At 40.2% G+C, this 25,913-nt stretch overlaps 2 protein-coding genes across 5 annotated transcripts in view; one reads left to right on the top strand and one right to left on the bottom strand.

Moving 5' to 3' along the window:
• LOC106660176 (sn1-specific diacylglycerol lipase alpha) overlaps window positions 1–25,913 on the bottom strand; it is a 76,884-nt gene that overhangs the window by 5,759 nt on the left and 45,212 nt on the right. For 3 of the 4 annotated variants that reach the window (XM_023459337.1, XM_023459340.1, XM_023459338.1), the window contains 9 exons: window positions 14,880–15,091; window positions 6,638–6,742; window positions 6,058–6,326; window positions 5,648–5,976; window positions 5,364–5,559; window positions 4,175–4,654; window positions 3,455–3,684; window positions 3,187–3,210; window positions 2,112–2,244 (listed from right to left, as the gene is read on the bottom strand). In XM_023459337.1, coding sequence (XP_023315105.1) covers window positions 2,112–2,244; window positions 3,187–3,210; window positions 3,455–3,684; window positions 4,175–4,654; window positions 5,364–5,559; window positions 5,648–5,976; window positions 6,058–6,326; window positions 6,638–6,742; window positions 14,880–15,091 — 1,978 coding nt within the window. The remainder of the gene's footprint in view (window positions 1–2,111; window positions 2,245–3,186; window positions 3,211–3,454; window positions 3,685–4,174; window positions 4,655–5,363; window positions 5,560–5,647; window positions 5,977–6,057; window positions 6,327–6,637; window positions 6,743–14,879; window positions 15,092–25,913) is intronic. The other variant, XM_023459339.1, reaches the window with a different exon arrangement.
• Window positions 7,783–9,578, top strand: LOC106660177 (zinc finger protein 585A-like). Its single transcript, XM_014383053.2, has one exon. The coding sequence runs from the start codon at window positions 8,016–8,018 to the stop codon at window positions 9,480–9,482; it is 1,467 nt and encodes a 488-aa protein (XP_014238539.2). The 5' UTR covers window positions 7,783–8,015; the 3' UTR covers window positions 9,483–9,578.

Here is a 25,913-nt window from a genome sequence, read left to right as displayed (position 1 = left end):
AATAAATTAAAAAACTACAATCTTTTTACGTAAAATTGTATGTATTATTGTAATAAACAACATCAATCAATACAGACATTACAAACAATAAAATTACATTCAAAACAGAAGGACTTTCTGAAGAAAACAATGGTATTTTTGAGAATAAAAATATTCTTTCATAAATTAATAATAAATAATCAGAAATGTCATTCTAAATAAATGGGTGCGTAATTTTTAAAAATAATTAAATCATCATCAACTAACATGTGCAAATTAGCTATGTATACATTGGCTAGATAAGTATATAGATGGATCATGCGAAAATCAAGCATATACAAGTACACACCGTCCAAATAATCGCAGATCTAATTTACACAAACAAACGTGTAAATTATCATTTTTCTAAAAAAAATTGTCTACTGTAAAGTATCTGTTCGTCGCGAATACGTTGGGAACAATTATCAATACATATAACGTATTGCTAATTTTTTCTGTACACTTTCGTTTACGAACATCAAAGTGGTTTCACCAAATCCGCGTTGTGAAGAAAAATATTATTTTACTAACCCATTTCGTAATTTTAAACAATTATAATATTAAATAATGGTCTTCGGTTAAACCACTAAATAAAGTTAGATTTTTAAATTCTACTCAGATCATTGAAAATGTCATAAATTTTAAATTTATAAACGCTTTGGATTCACGACATATGATTTTTGGTTGTACATAAAAAAAACTCTTATCAAAAGTATATAACAATGTACTAGTTGTTTTGTCAAAAGTCGTGGAAACTAGAAAAAAAATTACCAAGCGTGCACTAGTTTTAGTCATTTTTTGGTTCGTAATTATTCGTAATTCGTATTATTAAAAAATAAATGTAAAAATAAATCATATAAAATTTTTAAAAAATAAACGTCTCTAAATCCCATAAGTGCGCGCATGTTTCAATACTTCTTGTATTGTTTTCATCTATCGTAACTAAAAAACGATCGACTGCGACTACATGTTTGGGTCAATTCTCACTAAGTCTTGCTTATACCTATCGATATTTTGAGATTCAATCAAGTTACGTCATCATTCGCGTTAAACACTTACAAAAATATAAAATGCAAATGCATACGTATTAAAGAGAGCAAATATGTTACGGAAGTACGATATTTAGCGACTACCTGTATACGAAGCGTCAAAATGTGTTTGCTCTGATAGAAATGCTTAAAATTTTATGACCTTTTTTGGCTGAGGAAAGATAAATAACATACAATCAAAAAATTTGAACAGACTGTCCGAAAATGCGTGGATATATATAGAATAATTTTGACTTTGCCACTTGTAGATTTACAAGTAACAGTATTCGCCATCTAGTGGAAGAGGCTTAAAGAGGTATTAAAGAATTTATAGTGGTTGAAAACTGATCTCGCTTTTTTGATACAATAAAATTGTAATTTTCAAGTCATTTGAAATGCACTAGATAATTGTAAAATAATTGTAACAAAAATTGCCAAAAATAATTCAATTAATTTTAATGTAAATGTAAACATTTTAAATGGTCATTTTTCATCCATTATTAACGTTGAGCATTTCTACCAGGGTAATCATTTTGAGCATTAAATTTTACTGTCACCATTAAAAAAAGTTAAGTGCTTTGTTTCGGAAGTTATTATTTAAACTTAATAATTATTACAGTATGTACAAGTTTGTCCGCCGCACAGCCGGAAAAAATATCATCCCTCGAGGCCAAAATAAAATATGCTAAACGAATCTACGCGCATATCCGCCGCAAGGAAGTATAACGAGTATCACGAGCCCGGCTGCATCTCGTTACGGTGATGCACCTCGGCGTTGACGACGATCAACGTCGTGCTGCTCGGCGACTCGTTACGCGGCAACGAGGCCTCGGGACTACTGCGGCCGTCGTTGACCTGGTCGTTATTGTAGTCGCTCGTAATCGTGAGCACGTCGCGCTCCGACAGGACGACGCAGTCGTCGACATCGATCACGCGCAGTTCCTCCTCGAGAGGACAGTAATCGGCGGCGGTGTTGTGACTACGAGTGCTGAGCCGATGCATCAGCGGACTCGCGACGGCGGCACCGAGTCGGCTCGGCTGCTGCAGCTGACACTGCTGGCTTACCTTGTTCAGGGCCTTGAGCATGTTGTCGGGCATGTGGTCCTGTATCATGACCGGGCTTATGAGGACCTCGTCGAAGTCCGCCGGTCGGGCCCACAGCGCCTGGTAGACGGGCTCGCGCTTCCTCAGCACTTGTCTGCGTGTAATCAAAGAGATACATATTCAGAGGTATGCGCGCGAGTTGTAAGATTCGTGACTGGGCTTCATTTAGATTTATCACGATGATATTAAATTTTGTGTACGTTTATATGTATTTGGACATGCTTTGGATTTGGTGATTTGTTAATTGACAACATGAAACATTAAACAGTTACTAGGACTAAAGAGGGTTAAGGTTTTTTTTGATGAATTGATGAAAAAACAAAATATAATTAATTTCTTTGCTTTTTACTCAAATAAACAGTGATTTCATTTTTGTATTATTATTTTTCGCGTATTATTTCGAGTTAACATGCAAGAATTATTGAATCCACTAACATTTTAGAACTATGTAAAATTGATAAATTTGTTGGTGAAATACCCTAGCAAAACAGCTCAACATTCTATGGCTAATTTTTTGCCAATGAAAAGAAAGTAATATTTTTTGTTCTCTCTATAACTCCTTCTTCTTCAATTGTGTCAATTGTTCAAATTCGTGCTTTATTATAATTATTTTCACTTTGCCACTTGCAGATTTACGGCTAAAGATACTCGCCATCTAGCGGTAGATGTTTATCTGATTCAAAACTCGTCTTTCGAAACAATCTAATTGTCATTTACCGATCATTGAAAAACAGGTCAATATTTGTAAAATAAAATCACCAAAAATTAAATAGTGATAATGTTTTTTTAAACATTTGAAATGACAAATTTTTGGTCATTAGTCCATTATTAACGTTGAGCATTCCTACTAGGGTCATTCATATTAAATATTCATGTATACTATCATAACGACTTGATTAGATTGTGCACTTGAATTATCTACATTTTTATTTGTCTAATAAACTATATTTATAATTTATTTTGTTTATTTACGATTGCTGATTTTCATTATATACGACTTCACAACACACAAAGTTTTTTTGATAATTTCACATACCTCCAACGAGATTCGTACTTTTGCCTAGAAAAGTGAAAAGAGAAAAAAAAGATTGGTTTTATCGTGTCTGCAATTTTTGCGCGTTATGACTTTTCTCGTACTCGTATAATCCCGCGCGAATCTCACAATGCTTGCGAACAATTACATAAATCGAAATGGCGAATTATTATTATTTTTGTTTGTTTTTTACAGTATAAAAAAGAACAATGAGATGATGAAGTTTTTTCGAGAATTAATGAAAGAAGCGATCGATCGTGTATATACTCACTCTCCCTTGTTGGGATGATGCCTGACGACGTGTATTATCCTGCCGGGCGGATAGAGCGGCCTGTGCAGGGTGAGGGCGATGGTCGAGTCCGTGGGCACGACGGCCTCGCTGCGCGCCAGATCCTTGTCGCGCTGGTACTCGCTGATGCAACCACCGGCCTCGAGATTCGCCGCCGACGTGGGTATGGTGCCGCAGCCGCAGCACATCACCGAGCACGTTATCGTCTTCCACTGCGCCGAGGTAGGAAGCGTTAAGATAATTTAATATTATGAACGAATTTTGCGAGCCATACCCACGAGATCAGGAGGTGGAAAACTTTTCGAAGCAATAAGCGTTGCTTTGTGTACATCTGCATGTACACATGGGTGAGTCTCGAACTGCACTCGACACACAATAGGGTATGCAGGGATGGAAGAGGAGGAGAAGTAGAATCGATGTTTCGTCGAGATAAGAAACGAGAATAATGAGGGTACTTAGGAAGATAACGGCGGAAGCATGTTTGAGTGCAGCGCGTTATAGGATGAGAGAGATGTAGGTCGCGCGCATGGGTCTCAAGTTTTTATTGCCCTCTCTCGTATATAGCAGCGTCGGATAGTGCCGCGACTCGACTACACGTGTACACGCGCGCCCACATTACAGCGGTAGTGCGTGGGCGTGCACGAAGCGGAAGTCGACGACACGCTTTTAGATACCGTGCTTAGTGCACACAAGAGAGCTTACCTTGGGGTCGACGCTCCTCTTGATGGCGTTAATTAGGTCGGCTCTGAGGCTCTCCATCTGTCTCAGCCCGATCCTGGGTATGACGTCCTTGCCCACGACCACCGACGTGATGAACTCCTGCGTGTACTCCTGGGCGGGCATGCTGAGCAGTCCGCCGGGTGGCGCGTACGCGAAGCACTGCAAATCCCGATACTCCTGGCGCATGAGGATGGCCAGTATCGAGGCGGTGCCGGCCCCCAGCGAGTGACCGACGAGGGTCAGGCCGAAGTCGGGCGTGCCGCGCTCCGGGTCCTTGGCCAGGGCCTTGGCGATGATGCCCTCCTCGTCGAGCTTGCGCTTGATGTACTCGGCGGCCTGGACCATGCCCTTGTGGCCGTACCAGTCGTCGCGCGGCGGCTGCAGCGGCAGCACTTCGCCCTCGGCGTTCAGATCCGTCATCACGTCCTTCATGCTGAGGGTGCCGCGTATGCTCACCACCACCTGTGTGCGATGTTTAAACGAACGAGTGAATGAATGAATAAATAAATACATATAGCTTCACGCGCCTGAGACTTCGAAGCTCTTTGTGTGCCCGGAGGTGTGCGTACGTTCGAGAGGGAAGCTTTTCTTCGACTTTAACAACACCCGCATATAATACAGATTGTTCGCGCGCGTATAACACGTGCATGCAAATTTTCGTCATATTTCGCGGGATTGTTGTTGTAAATTAATTAAAAAGTTAAGGTATCTGAGCGAGCGATTCGGTACGAGAATAATAAGCCGAGTGCACAAAGCTCTCTCGGTCCAATTAAAAAACTCCATGTACAATTACTCATACATTTAAACTGGGCCATAAATCTGGGCAAACTTTAATTTTCTTGGATTATAAAGCTGCCTCCTTTTTCCTTTTTTTTTACTTTCTTTCATTCTTTCTTTCGTTCAATTTTTCTTCTCCTTCTTTCTTTTTTCTACCTATAACAGTAATCGTCTGAAGAAAAGTCTCGACGAGCACACATAATGTAGCCGTCGTCGTCGTCGTCATCGAGCGCGAGGTAAAAAAAGTTTTTTTTTCAAAAAGTTTTTTTCCGTGCGCTCAAGAGAGCGTCGTAAGAAGGTATAACGAGAAAAGAGCAAATAATAATAGAGCGGTAATAATAAAGATCGAGAGAGAGAGAGAGAGAGAGAGAGAGAGAGAGAGCAGGGGACGCACTTTTTTCTTGGTATAATCGAGGGCGACGAAGAAAGGCGTCTCGTTGACGTCCACGTGAAAGGTGGCGTAGAGCACGTCGACCTCGCCGATCTCGACCATGCGCCTCAGCGCCGCGTAATTGCACTGACAGCAGTTGTCCTCGACGATGATGGCGTCATCGCTGCTCCGCGTGCACGGCAGACAGCAGCATCTCAGCCTGCGAAAAACGCGATAATCTCGTTGTAAAATAATTACAAGGCTTTAAAAATATCGATGGCTATAGAAGTAGAGTAGCGGTGGTATACCTCGTGCAGAGCTGACACAGGCCGGTCGAGTGATTGACGAGGAAGAGCGGCCAGCCGTAGGCCGCCAGGGCGAAGTGCATGTAGTGTATGGCCGACTGGAAGTGGCCGAGGTCGCCGTCCTCGGTGAGCGAGAGGAACTTGGTGCGGGGCGTCACCGGCACCCCCGACAGGAACTCGTACGTGTCGTTCTTGCGCTGCTTCACGATCAGCTCGCGCTCGATCTTCTGGAATTTGCGCAGCAGCACGAGGCCCGCCACGACGTCCGACGGCACCACGTCGAGATCGCGGAAAAAGTCGCTGAGCAGCCGCGCTATCTCGGTGAACGAGTTCTGCGCAGGAAAAAAATTAATCGATCGATTCGAGCCAAGATTTCCGTATGAGCTCTCGGTATTTATAATAGCGACTCTTACCCTGTTTCTGTCCGACTTGCCGATGCAGCAGAAGAACATGCGGCAGCGATTGTTCCAGCTGTCCTGGTAGGCGCGTATGACCTTGCGCTGGCGCCAGTTGCGATTGCTGCCGCTGCGCTTGTAGTGCATGCGATTGCCGCGCGACTCGGCCTCGCGCATGCTGCGCTGGTACTTCTTCATCTTCACCCAAGAGCGGCCGGCCGTGTCGTAAACGCACCAGACCGTCGTCAGTATCGAGACCAGTATTAAACAGTTCGATACCACCAAGCCTGCAGCACACGTTGTATAGCAAAGTATCGGTTATCGAATGGTATTTTTACGTCGGGGATGGTTGAATGCCCTCCCCAAGTAGGAGTCCATTTCCCCCTTTTTGAGCCGAGGCCAAAAGGCTCGTGGAATTGTAAAGTATCTTTCGAGCGATTTAATTCGAATTTGGCAAGCTATACTCGAGCGCCGTTTTTTTCGAGTCGAGTCGAGTCGATTTTTTGCCCTTTTGAGCTTACTATTTTTTCCATGTATATTTATCAGACGCTATATACGGATTGAATCGTATTTATGAAATGTAGATATATAGACTTACCCAGCATGACGCTCTTCATCCGATCCGCCAGGGGACAATCCAGGTAGAATTTCGCGAGCCACGTGACGCCAGCGCAGAGCCACGCAGCCTCGACCAGAATTAAAACTGCAACAAAAAGATACGCACGAGGGCATGTTTACTATGAGATCTCGAAGCTCTCGCGTAAGCTTTATTTATTTTTTTGCTTTTTCGTGGCGCGGGGATTTTTACGATCGTCGTTACTTCGGATTATCTCTGCTATAGTTGATTGAATTCATTCGGCCGCGGTCGCGATGCAGAGCAAAAAGAAGAGAGAGAGAGAACAAAAAAAAGGAGGGCAAGTGGGATACATCGTAAAAATAAAACGACGTGCGATATTTACAAGCTGGAGAGATTCGAGCACTAATGTTTTTTTGCCGCGCTGTGTACGTGAAACATATTTGCTTGGGATTTGCGTCCCCATAATGCAACACGCGTGTATGATGTTGATACATACAAATATTGACATTTCACATCTACTCTATAGATTGAAAGCTCGTTTAATCCATTCAAGTAATTGTCAATTGAATTCGTTTTCTTTTCTACGGTTATTCCGCTTTTCACGTATTACAGTCGCTCGTGTGTTTGAAGAATTAGACTTTGATGTTGAGGGAGAATTAGATCAAGTACGCCAATTTCATTTAAAAATATTTTTACAAATGTGGAAAAAAATTACAAGTCCACGTATAAGTACAATAGTACGCTTCATGATCGGATTGATTTTGTATGAAAATATGATTTATAAATATAAGCCTCTCAAAAATAAAAAATTTTTATTTGATCAATTGATAATGATTTTTTTCCCGTGGAAACGTGAACCCAACGTTACCTATATATAGATTTTCATATCCATCAGTTTTTGACTTTTTTTCTTCAAAATATCAATAAATAATACAATTTTGTCAAATTCTATTGTAAAAGAATCAGTCACAAAATTAAATTAAGGACTAACAAAGTTTAAAACAATGGTGCCTATGAAATATATTAACTTATCGGCTCGGTTTATATTATATAATATCATTTCGTTCGACTTTAGGCGTATAGTTTGATACTCGTATGTAAACAAAATAATTTCAACCAATGTGTCATTATTTTCAATTAGCCAAGTACGTTCGAGTCAACTTTCTTGGTCAGTAGTAGTGTTACCCTAACTTCCATGAAAGTCAACTGTCTTTGATACTTTTATTTGTTTAACACAAATGGGTTCTTTTTGAAAAATATCAATCGAGTATACAATTTTTTTGGTACTTTTAAAAAAAGTATCAGTCAGAAAATTACGTATACCTAAATCGATAAAGATAAAACTACTACACTCTTTTAATCAATTACGTGTGGTAATTGTCCAAAGAAGTTTAAAATAATGGCGTCTATCGGTGAACATTGCTCGGCACTTGATAGTGATTCAGTTCACAAAAACCACGAAGGTTATGTGTGCGGCTTGTGCCAACAAGAGTTTACATCAGAACAGAACTTGAATGTTCATCACGAAATTGTTCACAAAGGTAGAAAAAACTACGTATGCGACGTATGTCAAAAAGCGTTTACAACAAATGGGTCCTTAAAAGTTCATCGCAGAACTGTTCACGAAGGACAAAGAGACTACGTATGCGACATGTGTCCAGAAGTATTTTCACAGAAGGGAAATTTGTCGGAGCACAGAAAAACAGTTCACGAAGGACGAAAAAACTATGAATGCGATGTGTGTCAAGAAGAATTTTCTGATCGGAGAAATTTTAAGAAACACCAAAAAATAGTTCACGAAGGGCGAGAAGACTACGTATGTGATGCGTGTCAAAAAACGTTTGCAACAAATCAGAACTTAACAGTTCATCGCAAAACAGTTCACGAAAAACAAAAATACTACGTTTGCGACCTATGTCCAAAAGCTTTTGGAAGAAAATATCAATTGACAGTTCATCGCAAAACTGTTCACGAAGGACGAAAAGACTACGTATGCGATGTGTGTCAAAAAACGTTTGCAACAAATCAGAACTTAAAAGAGCATAAAGAAACTGTTCACGAAGGACAAAGAGACCACATTTGCGACGTGTGTCAAAAAGCATTTACAACAAAACGGTCCTTAAAAATGCATCGTAGCACTGTTCACGAAGGACGAAGAAATTACTTATGCTACAAGTGCCAAAGAACATTTAAACAAAGAATCCATTTGATGAAACACAATGAAACAGTTCACGAAGGACGAAGAGACTACGTATGCGACAAGTGTTCAGAAACATTTTCACAGAGTAGCAGTTTGTCGAGGCACAAAAAAATAGTTCATGATGGACAAAGAAACCACATTTGTGACGTATGTCAAAAAGCATTTACAACAAATCAGCACTTAACAATTCATCGCAGTACCGTTCACGAAGGACGAAAAGACTACGTATGCGATGTGTGTCAAAAAACGTTTACAACAAATCAGAACTTAACAGTTCATCACAAATCTGTTCACGAAGGAAGAAAAGACCACATTTGCGACGTTTGTCAAAAAGCATTTGGAACTAAACAAAATTTGACAGATCATGAAGAAGGAGTCCACGACAGCCAAAAAGATTTTGAGTGCTACACATGCCACAATGTATTTAAATGGAAAAGAAGTTTATTACAGCACATGAGAGTACACGATGAACCCAAAAAACAAGAATCCAACAACTCAAATTCGTCATTGAACATTCAAGATAATACAAAACAGAAATTGTACACAATCAATAGAAATAAAGCGATGAGGAAATGCAACGAATGCCATGAAACATTTGATCAAAGACGTCAATTGATGATTCACATTTTTAATGTTCATCGAGCAAACAACTCAAAACGTACTTGAAAAGATACCTAATTACTTACTAAAAATGTGCCATCTAACAACATACACTAATTCAATTTTATATAATTTAATTCAATTGTACATGGAATAAAGACCTTATTGCAATGAAAAATATCTGCTTTTGACTTTTTTTTCAAAATATCAATGAATAATACAATTTTTTCGAATTTTATTGTAAAAGAATCAGTCACAAAATTAAGGACTAACAAAGTTTAAAACAATGGTGACTATGAAATATATTATTTTATCGACTCGGTTTATATTATATAATATCATTTCATTCGACTTTAAGCGTATAGTTTGATTCTCGGTATGTAAACAAAGCAATTTCAATCCGATAATTTTCAATTAGCCAAGTACGTTCGAGTCAACTTCCTTGGTCAGTAGTAGTGTTACCCTAACTTCCATGAAAGTCAACTGTCTTTGATACTTTTATTTGTTGAACACAAATGGATTGTTTATAAAAAATATCAACCAAGTATACAATTTTTTTGGTACTTTTAAAAAAAGTCTCAGTCAGAAAATTACGTATACCTAAATCGATAAAGTTAAAACTGCTACATTCATTGATCAATTGACGAAACGTGAAGATATAACTTATAAAGTTTAAAAGTTTCAAATAATAGCGTCTATAGATAAACATTGCTCGACACTTGATAGTGATTCAGTTCACAAAAATCACGAAGATTACATGTGCGGCTTGGGCCCAGAAGAGTTTACATCAAAACAGAACTTGAAGATTCATCACATGATGGCTCACGAATGTAGAACAGACTACGTATGCAAAGTGTGTCAGAAAGCATTTCAGAAAAAATATCAATTAACAGTTCATCGCAGAGTAGTTCACGAAGGACGAAGAGGCTATGAATGTGATGTGTGTAAGAAAGCATTTTTTGATCGAAACTATTTGAAGAACCACCAAAAAACAGTTCACGAAGGACAAAGAGATTATGTTTGAAACGTGTGCCAAAAAGAGTTTAAAAAAATCAGAGTTTAAAAATTCATCACAAAACTGTTCACGAAGGACGAACAGACTACGAATGCGACGTGTGCCAACAAAGATTTAAACATTAGAGCCACTTGAAAAAACACAAAAAAGTAATTCACAAAAATGAAAGTCTCGAGAAACATCAATATGAGACACTAGATGATACGACGCTTCCGACTAAATCTGGTGTAAACCAAATTATTAAGACCATAAATGGAAATGAAGTTATTCGTAAATGCAACGTGTGTCACGAAAAATTTGCTCAGAGACGCCAATTGATGAATCACATATTTACTGTTCATCGAGCCGTTGGAAAAAATAATCGTTAATTTTGATTTTTTTATCGTTAAATTATAGATCTTTCGCCTCAATGTTATAATTTCGAAAATGTATACTTTTTTCAAAGAATATAATACTTTTTAAAAAGTAAATACTTCTAAACCATTATTTAAATTTTCTGAATACTTTATTGATTGTAAATATATCAACATGACTCGAACATTTTCATTGCTTTTCCCACTCAATTTTAATATTTTAAAGATTCCATCTTCGTAGCTCATATATTCTCATCTTTGAGAACGATTACTTTAAAGCGAATTAACGAATATCCATAAGGAATAAGTTGAGTAATTCTGACAGAGATTGAGCCATTTCCATATTAGTTTTTTGAAAATTGTAATTAACTTATTGATAGAAATTTTATTATTTTTATTGCTAATAAGTTTAAAGATTAAATAAAATTTGGTTTTGTATTGATACGCTTGAAAGATTCAACAATATTCGCCAAACAAAACATCGTTCCATCGTTGAAAATCTTATTCTGTAACTCGTTCTCTACCAACAACTTAACCAATTTAAAACTAATTAACAATCGATTATTATTTAGCTCTTAATTTCTCGCTCTCATCGCAGATGAAAATAATATTCCTTCTGGTACAGATGTACTAACAGACACGAAGTACCAAGTAATGACGTTATCTAGTACGTTTGCACCCACGTCTCTCACCTAGCTAGTTAATAACGTGAAACGAGTTTCACGTGCACACGTGTGTATATAGACGAGCTGCGGCTACGCAACAAAGGAAAATCCGCGCTTCGTGCGGCTCACCAATTTGTACATGCCACATTACAAAGCTCGAGCGAATCTGCTCGATATATGTATTATTTTATATATAGAAGCTGAAAGTTTCCACGTGGTCGAGTATGGCCAAGAGTGCGAGAGCTATCTTATTGACAATGGCTCGCGTATGGCTAACAAAGGTGTACACACGAGGCACTGCATACGGACGTGAACGCAGCGCACACATAGGTGAATATATCAAGTTTGCCGGGGTGAAAATTTTACGATACGCGAGAGAAGTTTCGTTATTATGTGTGTTGAATTGTGGTTTTCAATGTGTACTAGGCGGCGAGCTGCAACGACTCCGGATAGCAATCAACGGCCGAATTGCTATGCAATTTTTTTTTACTCGAGTTTTACACCGTTGGCAAAAAATCTGCTGTTACATTATATTAACGCCATTTCGTGCTCGAGCTTTTAGAAACGGGGCGTGGATTTTGCATCGATGCATCGATGTTACCGTGTAATCCTGCTAGGGTCGTTGGGAGTACGTTGAACTATGAACCATAGAATTTTGATTGACGCGCGCTCCTCGTCGGCGTGTAACTTATTTCTGGCAGGTAACAAAGACGTGGAGTTATATCGGATTTAACGTGCTTGAAATCTCGAACCAGAGCCGCAATGCATTTTATATAATAATACATACATCCAATGATTACATCATCGGTCATTGGCATCGAATTGATTAAGTGCGTCTAATTGCGGTGCGGTACAAGCAACAGCAACAGCAGCCGAAAGCAGCCCTGACTGCTGTATTACTCCCCGCGCGACGTCTAACGACTTTACACGGTACGTATATGTATGCATGTAGGAATAATTCAATGGCACTTTGTCCACTCACACCTATCGAGTCGAGTAACAGTGCAGCAGCAGATAGTAAGGATGTAGCTGTGCGCACACGTATTTCTGACGTGTTGTACGGCGAAATCAATACTCCCGACGGACTGAATCTGGCCAGACCCTGATTTGCCTTAATTCATCGGCGATATACGTATAGATAGAAAGAACTTCTGGTGATCGTATACGCAATGTAAAATCTTACGCGATATCATATGGGCACGCGTTGAAAAATGTATTCATGATACTTATCATACGAGTTCTCTAATTTTACAGAACATTGTACGTTGCGTTCAAAGAGAAAAAAATTGCTTGTTCATGTGAATTTTTTGTTTTTCTTACCATATGTTTGACCATCATTCAAAAATATAAAGGAATACGCTTTGGGTATACGTACACATAAATGCTCGACTTTGAATTTTATCTGTATAACTTTCTTACTCGGCACACTGATGGATATGCTCAACATTTAATGGCTAGTTTTTGATCTACGAGGAAGTTTCTTGGATATAAATGGGCCATTAGGATTGAACATACATTAACCAAAAGGGTATTCTTTTTTAAACATTTTATGGCTAGTTTTTAAACCAAATAACCGTTTCTTGGACATAAAAGAGCCAATAGAACTTATAGAGTGGTCCATATATCGATACCTTCTAGCATCAAGATGCTACTTTACAGAACAGAGCAACAAGATGCCAGTTTAGTTTCCATTCGGCACAATACTACTTCGGCCCTCAATTTTTGATGATGAAAGAATAAAAGTCGAACTAAAAAAAGGGAAAAGCAAGGTAAGTATGAAGTCAACTGTGCGTTGACTTATACAATTATTTTTACGTTGACTTATACAATTATTTTTACTTTGCTACTTGCAGATTTACAGATAAAGATACTCGCCATCTAGCGGTGAAGGCTTTCAGTGGTTTTATCGTACTCAAGGTACTTTAAAAATCGACTAAATTTTTATTTTCTACAGTAACAAATTGCATGATGCATTTAAATTTAAACGTAATCCAACATTAAAAGTTATAAACTATATAAATGAACGCACAACATTTTAAAGCTTTAAAAATGTTGAGTGCATTTAAAAATGTTGGACTATAAAGTACTCTCTAAAAGCACATTTTATTCAGTACATAATAATTGGAAGCTAAGTAACCTAACAAAAGGATTGTTTACAAACATACATTAATATAACTCATGATAAATTTACAACATTGAAATATTTCGACAGAAAAGACTTCAAATTCATAAATAATTTTATAAACACACAAATAAAATGACTTCATTCATATTGCGGATCAACTCCTCATACCCAACTCGCTCGAAGAGTAACCCAACGCCACCACTACACGATTAGATGTCAAAATATATCGCGACGATCGCGTCGGAGAGAGATACGCGCGTACAATGCGTAACGATCGTCGGGATATAATACAAATGTCCCTGTATACCACCTGTATACAGTAGTGTACTCGAGAGCGATGCCAACAAACAACAACGACGAAAATAAAACAGGGGGCTCTTGATATCTGCTCATTGCACTTTTGGGATTTCGCGGTCTGTGTCTATATGCATGCATGTATGCAAGCCTCCTCCCCCATGAGCGCGCACGCGTATTATACATCGCTCGCGCGCTTGTATAACGTTTCGCGCTTGTATTATTATACACATGCAGCAGCAGTAGCAGCAGCGCAACGAATTCCGCATGGGGTGTTATAATGTAACGCGGAACATATACCCCTTTCGTCGTGTATGGCTTGAGGCTAAACTCGCGCTGCGTGTGGAGTGCAGGTCTTTTACTTTTCTTTTTTTCGTCGTATATGAGCAGAAAAAAAAACTGTAATCTTCGACGGAAGACGACGAAATCGCGTTGTGTTTGCTCGAATCGATATAGACGCGCGTTACGATATATAATAATAGCAGTCGCGAGCTCGCACGCAGCCAGGCGGTGCGCGCGAGAAAGCTCAAAAGTAAAGCTCCCTTATATAGATGTAACCGGGCGCGCGAGCGTGTCGGCAATAAGTTCAATATACCACGAACGTACATCGAGAATCCTGCACGATTTTTTCTTTTTTTTACACGAGAGTAGCTGCATTTAGCGCCCGAGCAATCGAAAGATGCGGAGGAAAAAAAGCAGCGATTGCCGCATTTATATATAAGTATATCACGTACGCGATGCTCGCGCAGAAACGTCTTGGAAAAATACTCCGTTTCCTTCGTACTACACACAAACACATACACACACGTTTTATCGCTCCGACACGCAATGTCGAGCGCAAAAGAGAGACACGTTTGTTTTACGATCGCCGCACGTACCAGAGTTAACATTTCTACTATAGCACAACTGTTATGCATGCAAATGTAATTTTGCATACGATAATACTCGCGCGCTACGCTGTACAGAAAATTTGAAAATATATACCAATAATAATGATAAATATATACTTACGAAGTCGGACGTAGAGGAGATACTGCATGGGCGCGCGGGCATTGGTGTCGAGTATGCTGCCGCGCGTGGCCAGCGCGCAAATCGAGAACTCGGTGGCCATCGAGCAGCCGAACACCACGAGATAGCCGATGAAGTAGTGCCACAGCAGCAGGACGCACTGGACGCTCCGATCCCATTCCGATATGCCCACGTAAACGGCCAGTATCACGATCCTGCAAAGCGCACAAATACAAAACGTTATATTTTAGGATTAAAAATGATGTAGGATGTATCATATCGATATATTTATATATCGATCAATCGCAGGCGAATTCGGGTGAAATTAAACTGCGCTGAGAAAATTTATACGATAGTATGTACGAGCTCGGAATACATGGACGATCGATCGGGGTACTCGCGGAAGTTCGGTTTCGTGGCAAACTTCCAAATTTTCTTCCCATCAGTTACACACACAGGTACTTACGTTACACACCTACTACCACTGCCTCGCGCCATGTATCGCAGCAGAAAAGAAAGATTTTCGCTCGTCTAGAACGGGGCCGCTACCACCGCCGCGCGAACTATTTTATCGAGTTTATATTGGCAAACGATTAAGCGGGGAAAATTGATGCTTCGACACTTGCTGCTACTGCAGCGCGGGAAATGAGCGTCCGTAGCTCTCTTTATAATACCCTCCCGAAATCGATGAACATTCAATTGTACGTTACGTTATGTGCGTTTATATATATGTAGGACTCGGCACATTGGCCGACCAGAACATTTTCCAGAGCACATTAGCCCTAGAAAATTATGCAAGCGGGTGCTCGAAATTGAAGCTGCACCCGCGCTGCGATCGGCCTGCTGCTAGCTTTACGATAATAGCTTCGTAACGCACGTACTTCGTTTACAGTTATATCACGGTTAATGCGTACCGTGTACCGAACTCGCCCGGTGAGTACGAAACACGCGTTGTTACATTTTCATCATTTAATCGGCTGTATACTCACGCGTATACGTGTGTGTTTGTGTAATACGGAAACTGCAGAAAAAGGGAGAGAAGTTCAAAACTCGAGATTTACACGAGAGTTAGATTCTACCCCCGGGGCCGAGCATACAGTGGATAGCGAAACTATCCGCGGAGTATACGCGAAGAGAGAGAGAGAGAGAGAAAAAACTTGCGCCGAACTTGCGCGAACTTTGTGCACATCGGGGCTGAGAGGGTGGAGGAAGGGTTATAAACAAGAGATTGAGACACAAGCGGGCGAACAAATATGTTGCCGCTGCTGCTGCTGCGAGCATTACGTGTAGCAAAACCTTTACTTTATGTGTATAAATGCGTGTGTGTCCGTTTGCGCTTAGACAATGTATATATACTATATATTTCCATTCGGCGAAAGCACCCGAGAGCCGCCGAGTTAAAAGCTTTTTCGAGATCGTAAATCAAAAGCTTGCGCGAGCGAGTCGAGAATTCGAGAAGCTCGGGCTGTATGTAATAGCATATAGCAGAGTTTAATCGGCACCGATTAATTATCGTGTCAGAATCCACGCGCCAACCCGAACTCGATACTGCTTTTTTTCATCAAGTTCATAAGCGCGTATATTAAAAAAAGAAGGAAAAAAAATTTACATTGAAATGTATGAATTATATTTCTCGCTTAGCGAATCCTAGAGCGACGCGAGAGCTGCCGAGCAGGTTAATCACATCTGCCGAAAAGTCAAAACGTGACTTCGCAACGAGTGTGACCCACATGTATTATAGTTATATGTATACGTTTAACAAATGTCGCCGCACTGACCTACTCCTTCGTTAACATGTGCCTCCGCGAAATATATATACACACTAGTAGGATTATATATACGAGCTTGATTGTACTCTATATGTATACATAGCTTCATATACATGTATGCAATGAAAATGAATTGCGCGCGGAAGATGAAAGAGAAGAAGAAAGAGCTAGTTTTTATTTTTCGAGCGGCAGCTGAGTCGACTGGTGCACATTTCACAAAAGTTTTTTACGCTTGTTAAATTATGTATGGATGGTTGAAGCCTCGGCCTCGCGTAAAATGAAGTGCGCGCGCGTTATATGTATATAGCAACTCTGGGCCGTGCGGCACCTTCCGGCGCAGTTTCTCTATATACATAACTTCGAAACTGTCATTTGCAATTCCAGCTTGCTAAATCATGCTAATACAGTGGGATAATAGGCTCGCGCGTACTTACGCGCTAAGCGCATTGAAATGTACGTGAAAAGTAGTAGTATATACAGTATAGACTCTGACCGAGATGCTGTAATTCTCGGGGAGCACTAAAGCTCGCGCGTGCGAGAGCGATCGAACAGATTTTTAAGGATGTACTCGAGTGTCTAAAGGAGAGCCCAAATGGATCCTTATCCTTTATATACATTTCTTACGCGCGCTCCCCTTTACGAAAGGATAGTATATAGTGCACGCGTCGTGAAAGAGAAAAAGAGGAGTGAATTTGTTCTCTCTCTCTCTCTCTCTCTCAATGCAGCCGTGGTGGTGGCGTACAAAGGGGGTCGATTTAGCCGAGAGAGCCCCGGACGATGTTTCCAACTGATCTCGTTCTTTGACGCTTCTACATTCATACGTTCGCTATATGGCACTCTTTCTCGGTAAAGTGAATTGTCCCTAGTGCGTTGAGAAGAGAAAGGACCTGCGACAGGCAATTAATTTTTCATGAAAAATAACTTATACTTTAAAGTTTCAAGATGTTCAAAAATGTTCAGCGCCGCGATAACTTTGCCCGGGAAAACCGTGCATAAGATAATATATTATAAGATGTGTTCAAGTAGATAAAGTCAGCCTCGAGTCAGACAGCTTCTTTCAGAGTTGCGCTACAGTTTGTGCGCGGCATGATGAAAAAAGGGTCTCTCTCCATGGATACTGTCTTGTTTATCTAGCTTAATGTAGGAAGATTTTCCTCGATTTCAATCAGACTCCTTTTTTGTCATACGAGCTTTGCGTTCGTCTAATTTTCTACCGCTGTACCTTTTTTTTCCTATCCAGAGCTATCTAGTTTCAATCCAATCTTTTTTTTCTCTTACGACTTTGCGAGTTTGATTCAATGCATTCTCTAATACTGGAATAATTTATACCGCGTTCATGGAGATTTCAGGAAAATTTCAAATTTTTTTTTACTCCTTGGTACTACTCCGAGAGTAGATGAGTAGATGAAATTAGAAAACCTTCGTCTGCGAGAGAGAGAGAGAGAGAGAGTGCGCGTAATCTTATGCCCGCGGAGCTTTGTCATTCTGATTATTAATTTTTCAATTGAGTGACGCGCAACGTATAGAAATTTCCATTATTGTGCGCTCGCGGAACGTATAAATGATATAGTCGAGGAAATTAAATTTCTAATTTTACAAAAGTCGCACGCAAGCGCACCTGATAAAAGTGTATTACGGCTATTAGGACTTACGAGTATATGCATGCGGCAAATGGTTTATAACTAGACGGTAAATAAACGCAGTTGGGATGATTAAAGCTCGGATTGCCGCGCTTCGCCGTCGTATAATATATAGGTTATAAATGACAGGGCCGCGTGTTTCATGAATTTTTGATCCGCTCGAAGATAAGAGGAATTACGAGATTAAATTCGACTCGATGAACTCGCATCTCTCATCTGCTAATGAGATTTTAGGATACTCGACGAATCGCACTTTGCAGATACATACGGTTATATCTTTGCCGCGATTCGTATGCGATTTTTTTTGAGGAGCAAAAATCCATCAAAAATCCTCCTGCTACGTCGAGCTTCGTTGTTACATTCATGCCACGTGACGCGCAAGAAAAGCTTGCGGCTTTTTCTCATTCGAGCCACGTTTTGTAGCTGCGTGAGTTATCGTATATAGTACGTCGATATACTTCTTCATCGGGATGCAAATGCAATCTCAAAGCGTCTTCGGGAGCATCGATATTTTTTTTGTTTTTATAGCGCTTGCACCCGTTAGGGTATTGCACTTACTTTATTTAGTAACAGATAAGCTTACAAATTACAAAATACTGGTAGGAATACAAGGTGCATACAAAGGCTCGCCTCTCGCGTCCTCACACTCGGATCCCACCCGAGGGAGGAGGGATTAATAGCAGGAATATTAATGTAGGAATTAATGGCATCGATATACTTTTATGTTATGACTTATACATATACTAGCAACTTTCAGGCGCGCTTCGCGCGCGTACACTTTTTAGTCAGTTTCGGAAAAGTTGCTATTTTGACCGTAGATGTCACTTTATTATCTTTCGACTCGAGTCAAAAGTCAGTCGACCAATCAGAGGCCGAATAGATTGGCTTCACTTTCAGGTCCATCATTATTTTAAGTGAGGAATGAAATCTGATTGACTTTTTTGGAAGCGTTTTAAATGGTCATTCATTTATTATTGGGTCATATTAACGTCGAGTATTTCTACCTAGTATCGCTGAGTAAATAAGATAAATTTCAAGAATAAACTTATACAGTGTATCACTCTTAATATTATTAACATCACAGGATACACAGCACTTGAAACGTTCTCAGAATAATATTAATAAGACTTTCTCAAAGAGAAAACGATTTTAATTTAGTTAATAAACTAGAACAACAATTTAATTTAAAATTTATCAAAAGTAATGAAAACTTTTATTAAAGAATGAATTTTATTTGTACTTCAAAATTCAAAAGGTAAAAAAAGGAAAACACTCCGCCGGATGCAACGTGAGAAAACTGCCGGAAGTTGTGCCACGTCAAGGAAGAAATGGCATTAAATCTGGCATGGTGCAGTCTTTTTTCGTTATGTTCAGAAAGCGTCCGGACAAAAGGTAGAATGAAAAGAGACAGCGAGACAAACGAGAACGAAAAAAAGTCGAAAAACTTTTGAAAAGAATATTCGTGTCATAGTATGTAAAGTGCGAAAAAGGAAGCTGAAAAAATATTGTAACTCATAATTGTCTCATAAGAGGTTCAAGCATAACTACACGATATAATCATTATTGTGACCACCAAAAATGAAAATTAAAACATCTTCTTCTTGCCATACTTATTAATTCAAGTACATTATTTTATTAAATTTAGACCTTCTTTCATAAGATTATACATTCTCAAAAACTAGGATAATTAAAAAAGAATCTTCATTTTACGACAACGTAATTTTCCAGGTAAATATGCATTGTCACGAAACCCGGTGAAAAATTGTTCGATGTTATATCGTTGTGCATATACACAGCCGTCAGATTCGTGGCTCTGCGGGAGCACGACTGAAAGGTAAACGTTATGTAGGTCACTGTTGCTTTTCATTTTTACACAAACATTCGAATAAATCGAGTTGTTTCGTGCTCGAGCACGCGCGGTTACGATTCGTTTGAATATTTTGAAAGGAATTCATATGCATAAATTCTATTAGTTGCGAAAATGGCCACACTCGTATACGTACAAGTCGAATCAATTGCTTTCATCGTATGAATAATATTTTTTTTACGATTTTTCGAGTGAATGAAAAAAAAAATTAATTCTTGCATGAAGGCACCCGATACATTTATATTTTGGCATTGTATTTATTCAGGTAAATATCAAGTTTTTCCGACATAATTCAACACGATATTTTACTTTGTTAAGCGAAAGTTACCGAGGTAATTTATTCATATTATGTAAACCGTTGAATTGACTAACTTTCATCAGTAATTTATGTATTATTACAACAAAATTTTAATGCGCAACTTTATTCACTCGAAAACTTGCCGAGTGAAAAGTGCAACGGCAATGAAAATAAGCGTTGGCTAAAATGAGAGAGGGTGAGCGCGAGCCATATAAGGAATTGAAGTAAACTACCGTGTCTCGTACAATGTGCTGTGTGCCATCCCAGAGGTACCCATAACAAAGGGAAGCATCGACGAAACTATGAGGAGGAAAAAAAAAGAAAAGTGAGAGAAGGTAAAGGTAAAAAGATATAGAAGCGGCTGAGCCCCCGCAGCTCTACATCATCCTTATCGCGTGGGAATACTAACCTACATCGTATTTTATATATAAAGAATTTGAAGGCGTTCAGGAGTTAATACATGTGTGAGCGCGCCTTTTTTCTCCTTTATTTTTTTCTTCTTTCCGTTATATCCTAGGTGCTGCAGTCGAGCAAAGTAAGTCTATATATAAGGCGGAGGGAAAAGTAGAATTTCTTTTGAAAGAGCTCTGCAAGCGACTTTGATAATTTTCACTTCTCACTTAGAAGCGCGCAGCATTGAAACATTGAACTTTTTCTTCGCTCGAATAGTAATGAGTTGAATATCTTAGGGAAACTTAGATGTAAGCTTTTGAAAAATTAATAGTCGCATAAAATTTGAATACTCGAGCTGCGCGAAAGTATATCGGAGATTAAAAAAAGTACACCCCTTTCGAATATCACTGCAAAGAGAGAAAGAGAGCTATACATTTTACTTAAATCTCGAGACTGCTTGAAAAGCTTTTTACAGTAAAGCAAAAATAAAAAAAAAAAAGAAGGATACACGCTCAGCAACATCGCATCCGGACGCTGCTCACGTGTAATAGCCGAAGCATCTGGGAAAATCACACATGACTACCCAGCTCTATGTATATACTACCACCCACACACGTTCGCCTCTCCTCTGCCGCAACCACAACACACATTCAGCACGATGCATTTTCTCGCGCTAAGCTCGGCTCGCTCGTATCCCAGCTCGTGATGTATATATTCTCTATATGTACGTGTGTTGAAGCACAGGCATGGTATATAATATAAAAAAAAGGGGGAAGAGAAGAGAGACAAAGAGAAAGCTAAAGCGTCGTTACGTTCGGGGCCTTCGCAGCGCTCCATCGGGAAATAAAATCCGGGGGGGGCTTTGGGACTTTGTTAAACCGCGCTCGAGCTGCACAAGCCGAATAAAAGAGAGAGGAGGATAGAAAACTAGTCTTTTCGCAGTTAACTTTTTACAGCTTTATCGTCATCTTCTTTGCCATGTTTAATGAAGAACGTCGAGTCGGATGATGTTGGCTTACGAGAATTGTCAATTGTTTGCGAAATGGATTTTTATTGGAGGGAGAGAGAGAGAGAGAGTAACAGAAATAATTCGGGCTTTGAAAATGGCAAAGGCTCGTCTTTGCTCGAAAATTCAATTGATCCTATGTACGCCGTCGCCGCCCCCTTGATTCTCCTCTCCCCAGCTGGTACTTCCGACGTCGAATTACGAAGATTTTTTTTTTATTTTATATTCAGCCGGAAACCAAGTCTAAAATTATAAGGCAAAAGGCAAAGACATTCATAAACTAGGTTAATTTGCCTACGCTCGTCGAGTTTGCCTCTTCCATAAAGTAACTCTCGTTAAAAAGGGCAAGGTTTTGCCAAGAGAGAAATATGTTCACCATAAAGCAATTTTCTCTAAGCGCTTTTCATAGCGAGTGGCGGCGGCGGCGGTGCGCACACGAATGTTGTAGTATAAGGTACATGAAACCCACTGCAAGCGTGGCTGGCGCGGCTAATGGCGCGCAGGATTAATTACAAGCATCGAGGCGAGATCGGTGCGAAATTCTAGAATGAAAAAAAAAATTATGCAAAGGTCTCGGAATTCAATCTCCGCTTGACGTACTTAGCTGCGAAGTCAATTACTCATATTTGTTCAAAATATTAATGATTTTCGAAGCGGCGTTTCAACTCATACACTACTGGATTTATTATCGATCCAATAAATTATAAACTTTCTGCACTGTCGATCGAACGAAATCCACTTCTTTTTATTTATTTTTTCGCTTACGGTTCATAAATTTTGAAGGATTAGTCAGCGGTGTTAAAATGAATTATTTCTCGAGCTTTTCCATAAATTATTATCCGTTACTCGTAAAATATCCAAGAATTTCACGATCGATAAAACTTGGAATCATTATTCGAATCGTAAAAGGTAAATATCTCGACGCAGCGCAAATTTTCTCGTAAAATTCTCCCGGCCTATCCACTTTCCACGCGGGAAAATCAAGTGTTTCGCTTTGCATTTCGGCGCCGAGCAACGTACACGCATATCTCTATCAGCACGAACTTTGTGTGTGTGTGTGTGTGTGTGTGTGTGTGAGTGTGTCGGCAAACACACAGCAGGAAATTCTCGAGACGCACGTATGCAAGTGCACATACAGCTTAGAATTGCGCATAGTTTCGAATTCGACTCGCTCGAAACCAAATGTACTTTATGCGCGCAGCTCCTATTATATTCCGAAGGGTGGAGGTCAAACAATCGACCAAATGTCACACAGTACAGTGTATAGTGTAGCTTCGGGGGTTGCCGATTGAACAGAATAAATACACGGCGTATATCTCTGTGTGTGCGTGTGTGGTTGTGTGTACGTCTCTGCGCTTTACGTATATAGGTGTGCTAGGCTACAGTGTACATAAGAGCGTGGGTGTATGTGTAGAAGGAAAAGAGCGAGAAAAAACAGGGCCAGGAGAAATAATTAGAAACGTGCGATGTGCGACAGACTGAGGGCGGCCCATCGTGATTTATGTGCCACACGTAGATATATAAGTACGCAAGTCGAAGATTAATCGACTGATGTGTGTGCGCGAGGTGCCCAATATATATAGTGTATGCTTCGAATTAAAAGCACACACGTATACACACTCGATCGCTGCAGTTCGAGGATTATTTCAGTTGCTGCAGGGGCTGATAACACATACCGTGAAACGAACTCTTTTTTTTATATACTCCTCGGTATATATACATGCGCGCTCGTCAATACTAATACTATGGAGGCTCGGGCATATCGAGACGCGTCTTTGAGTGCCGCATTGCGGCAATCGGACTCAGATCGGCAAACAGAGTCACGAATCGAGCCGAGATTCGCAATTAACGCACAATAGTTTATTGTGGTTGTCCATTTCATATAGACAACGGGGACAAAGCAGTGCAGAGCCCGCTGCTGCTGCAGTCGGTCATGAATTTTAATATCGCTAATTGCATTGGGCACAGAGGCTTTATTGCTTTCGCAGTCGGGCAGGCAAGGCAGGCAGACAGGCGCTTCGTTGTTGTACACGGGCGCGCGAAACTTGCCGCGCGGAATATGATCGTTCGATGCGCATTATATTATATGATATAGTATATATCTCGTTGTTTTCAAAGGTCTGCAGCCGAGTTTCTATTGTAATTAATTAAGATACTCTGGGCTAAGCGCCGCGTATACAACTTTGAACTTTGACGGAATTTAATACTACAGATCGATGTACTATACTTTTCACAGCTCTGCGAAATGTAGATAATTTTTTTATCTTTCCGGCCGCGCAATACAAACTTAGTTACATCGACCTGTTTTCTTCTTCTTCTTCTTCTTCTTCGTCGCCTTCGAGAGGGAATAAGAAAGATGTACTCGGTGGAATAAATGCGAGCCGAGAGAGAGAAAGAGAGAATAAAAAATGTATCTTTATTCGTGACGGTGTGGCGTACAGGGGCATCATTTCTCATCCACCCCCTCTAGGGGAGAAGGAGGCAACGGCAGCTAGCTGCTACTACAAGCACATCCCAAGCAATCAAAGAAGCTGACGCGCATCTGGAAAGTCGCACACGCCTCGTTTACTACTACCACTACTGCTCGATCGTCGAAAGTATTGGCTCGAACTTTATGTATTATTCGATTCGATTTTATCGCGACTCTTTTTTATCCAATCTCGAATATGAAACGGTGATAGAACCAACAATTATATTTGTTTTCGTAAAGCTCGCTCGAGGCCTAGCTCGAGTGCCTTATAACTTGTGAGTGTGTCGGATGAGAGTCGATGACCCCCTCTCATATTGTTAGAGCTGCGCACGAGTAAAGAGTGCATAGTGTATATTATATAAGAAAGCAACCCTACAAAGTTTCTTCCGTCTCATTCCCTCTTTCTACTCCTCCTCCTCATTCTCTTCTTCTTTTTTTTTGCCACGGAGTCGCTTTGGGCGCGAATGTCGCATTGTATATCTACGATTCTCCATTCGCGTGATGTCTAACTTAATTAAAGATACTCTTCGTCTGCTCCGCTCTTGAACCATATCTATAGATATAATAATACATCGGCGAGAGAGGGTCGCGCCGCGTCTCGGCCATTTGGCTGCCGCCGTCGCGCACATGGCCACGGTTCGCAAAGTACAATGGTACGCCGAGGGAACAACGGCGAGAGACAGAAAGTCTCTCTCTCTTTCCTTTGAGATTCGGCACGCAGGAGTATAGTGTATAGCGGCACGAGCTTTTCGGGGCTCATAATAATTGCATCCGATTTGCCACGGGGCACTCATCGTTAAATGTATAGGCACACACGCACACGCACTCAGCAGACTGACGGCGAGGCGAGACCGACTGGTATATCGAGGTCATTTATCTTGTCGAGGTTCATTTGTATAATTGAAACATACGTTGTACGTATGAGATATTTAACGAAAAATAATTATCCGAGTGTTTGGTAAGCTTCCGGGCCAATTGCGCGTTATATACATATATCAGCTTAATTATATAAAATATGCATTGTACGAGCGAATCGTGACTTTACGTATATAAATTTTCATTGCGCAGCTGCCAATTGAGAAGATGGTCAAATAATTCCGCGGCGACGAATTAAGAGCCATTCCAAACATCTTCAATACTTGCCTGATTGCTAACCCAAGAGTTTTCAAGTTAAAACTTGAGCGAAGTGAAGTTTTGCGCGTTGCTGCTGCTGCTGCTTCGTGCGTGTCGCACGATATATAGTTATATGTATACGCGTGTAACGTGGCCGCGCGCATAGAGAAAGTTTCTCTCAAAAGCGCATATAGCTGCAGCACTAGCAGCAGCAGTAGTAGTAGTAGTAGTACACTTGTGAGAAAAGTATAGTGGGTCCCACAAGGTAGCAGCTCGCTGCAAACTGCACACTGTACACTCGTATTAGAGTTTAAAAGAAGAAGTTGAAAGAAAAAGGCCATGTGTCGGCTTCACGAGTATATGTATGTATGTGTACGCTGGTACTTTAGATTATGACGAAGGTGAAAAGCGTGCAAGAGAGGAAGTCGTGAATTACGAAGGGACGAAAAATGCGTACGCAGGAAGAATCGCTGATTCGGCG

Source organism: Trichogramma pretiosum, unplaced genomic scaffold, assembly GCF_000599845.2.
Source record: "Trichogramma pretiosum strain Unisexual culture from Peru unplaced genomic scaffold, Tpre_2.0 scaffold44, whole genome shotgun sequence".
Classification (NCBI taxonomy): Eukaryota; Metazoa; Arthropoda; class Insecta; order Hymenoptera; family Trichogrammatidae; genus Trichogramma; species Trichogramma pretiosum.
The sequence above is the reverse complement of the archived record's forward strand: the minus strand, read 5'-3'. Positions and strand labels throughout refer to the sequence as shown.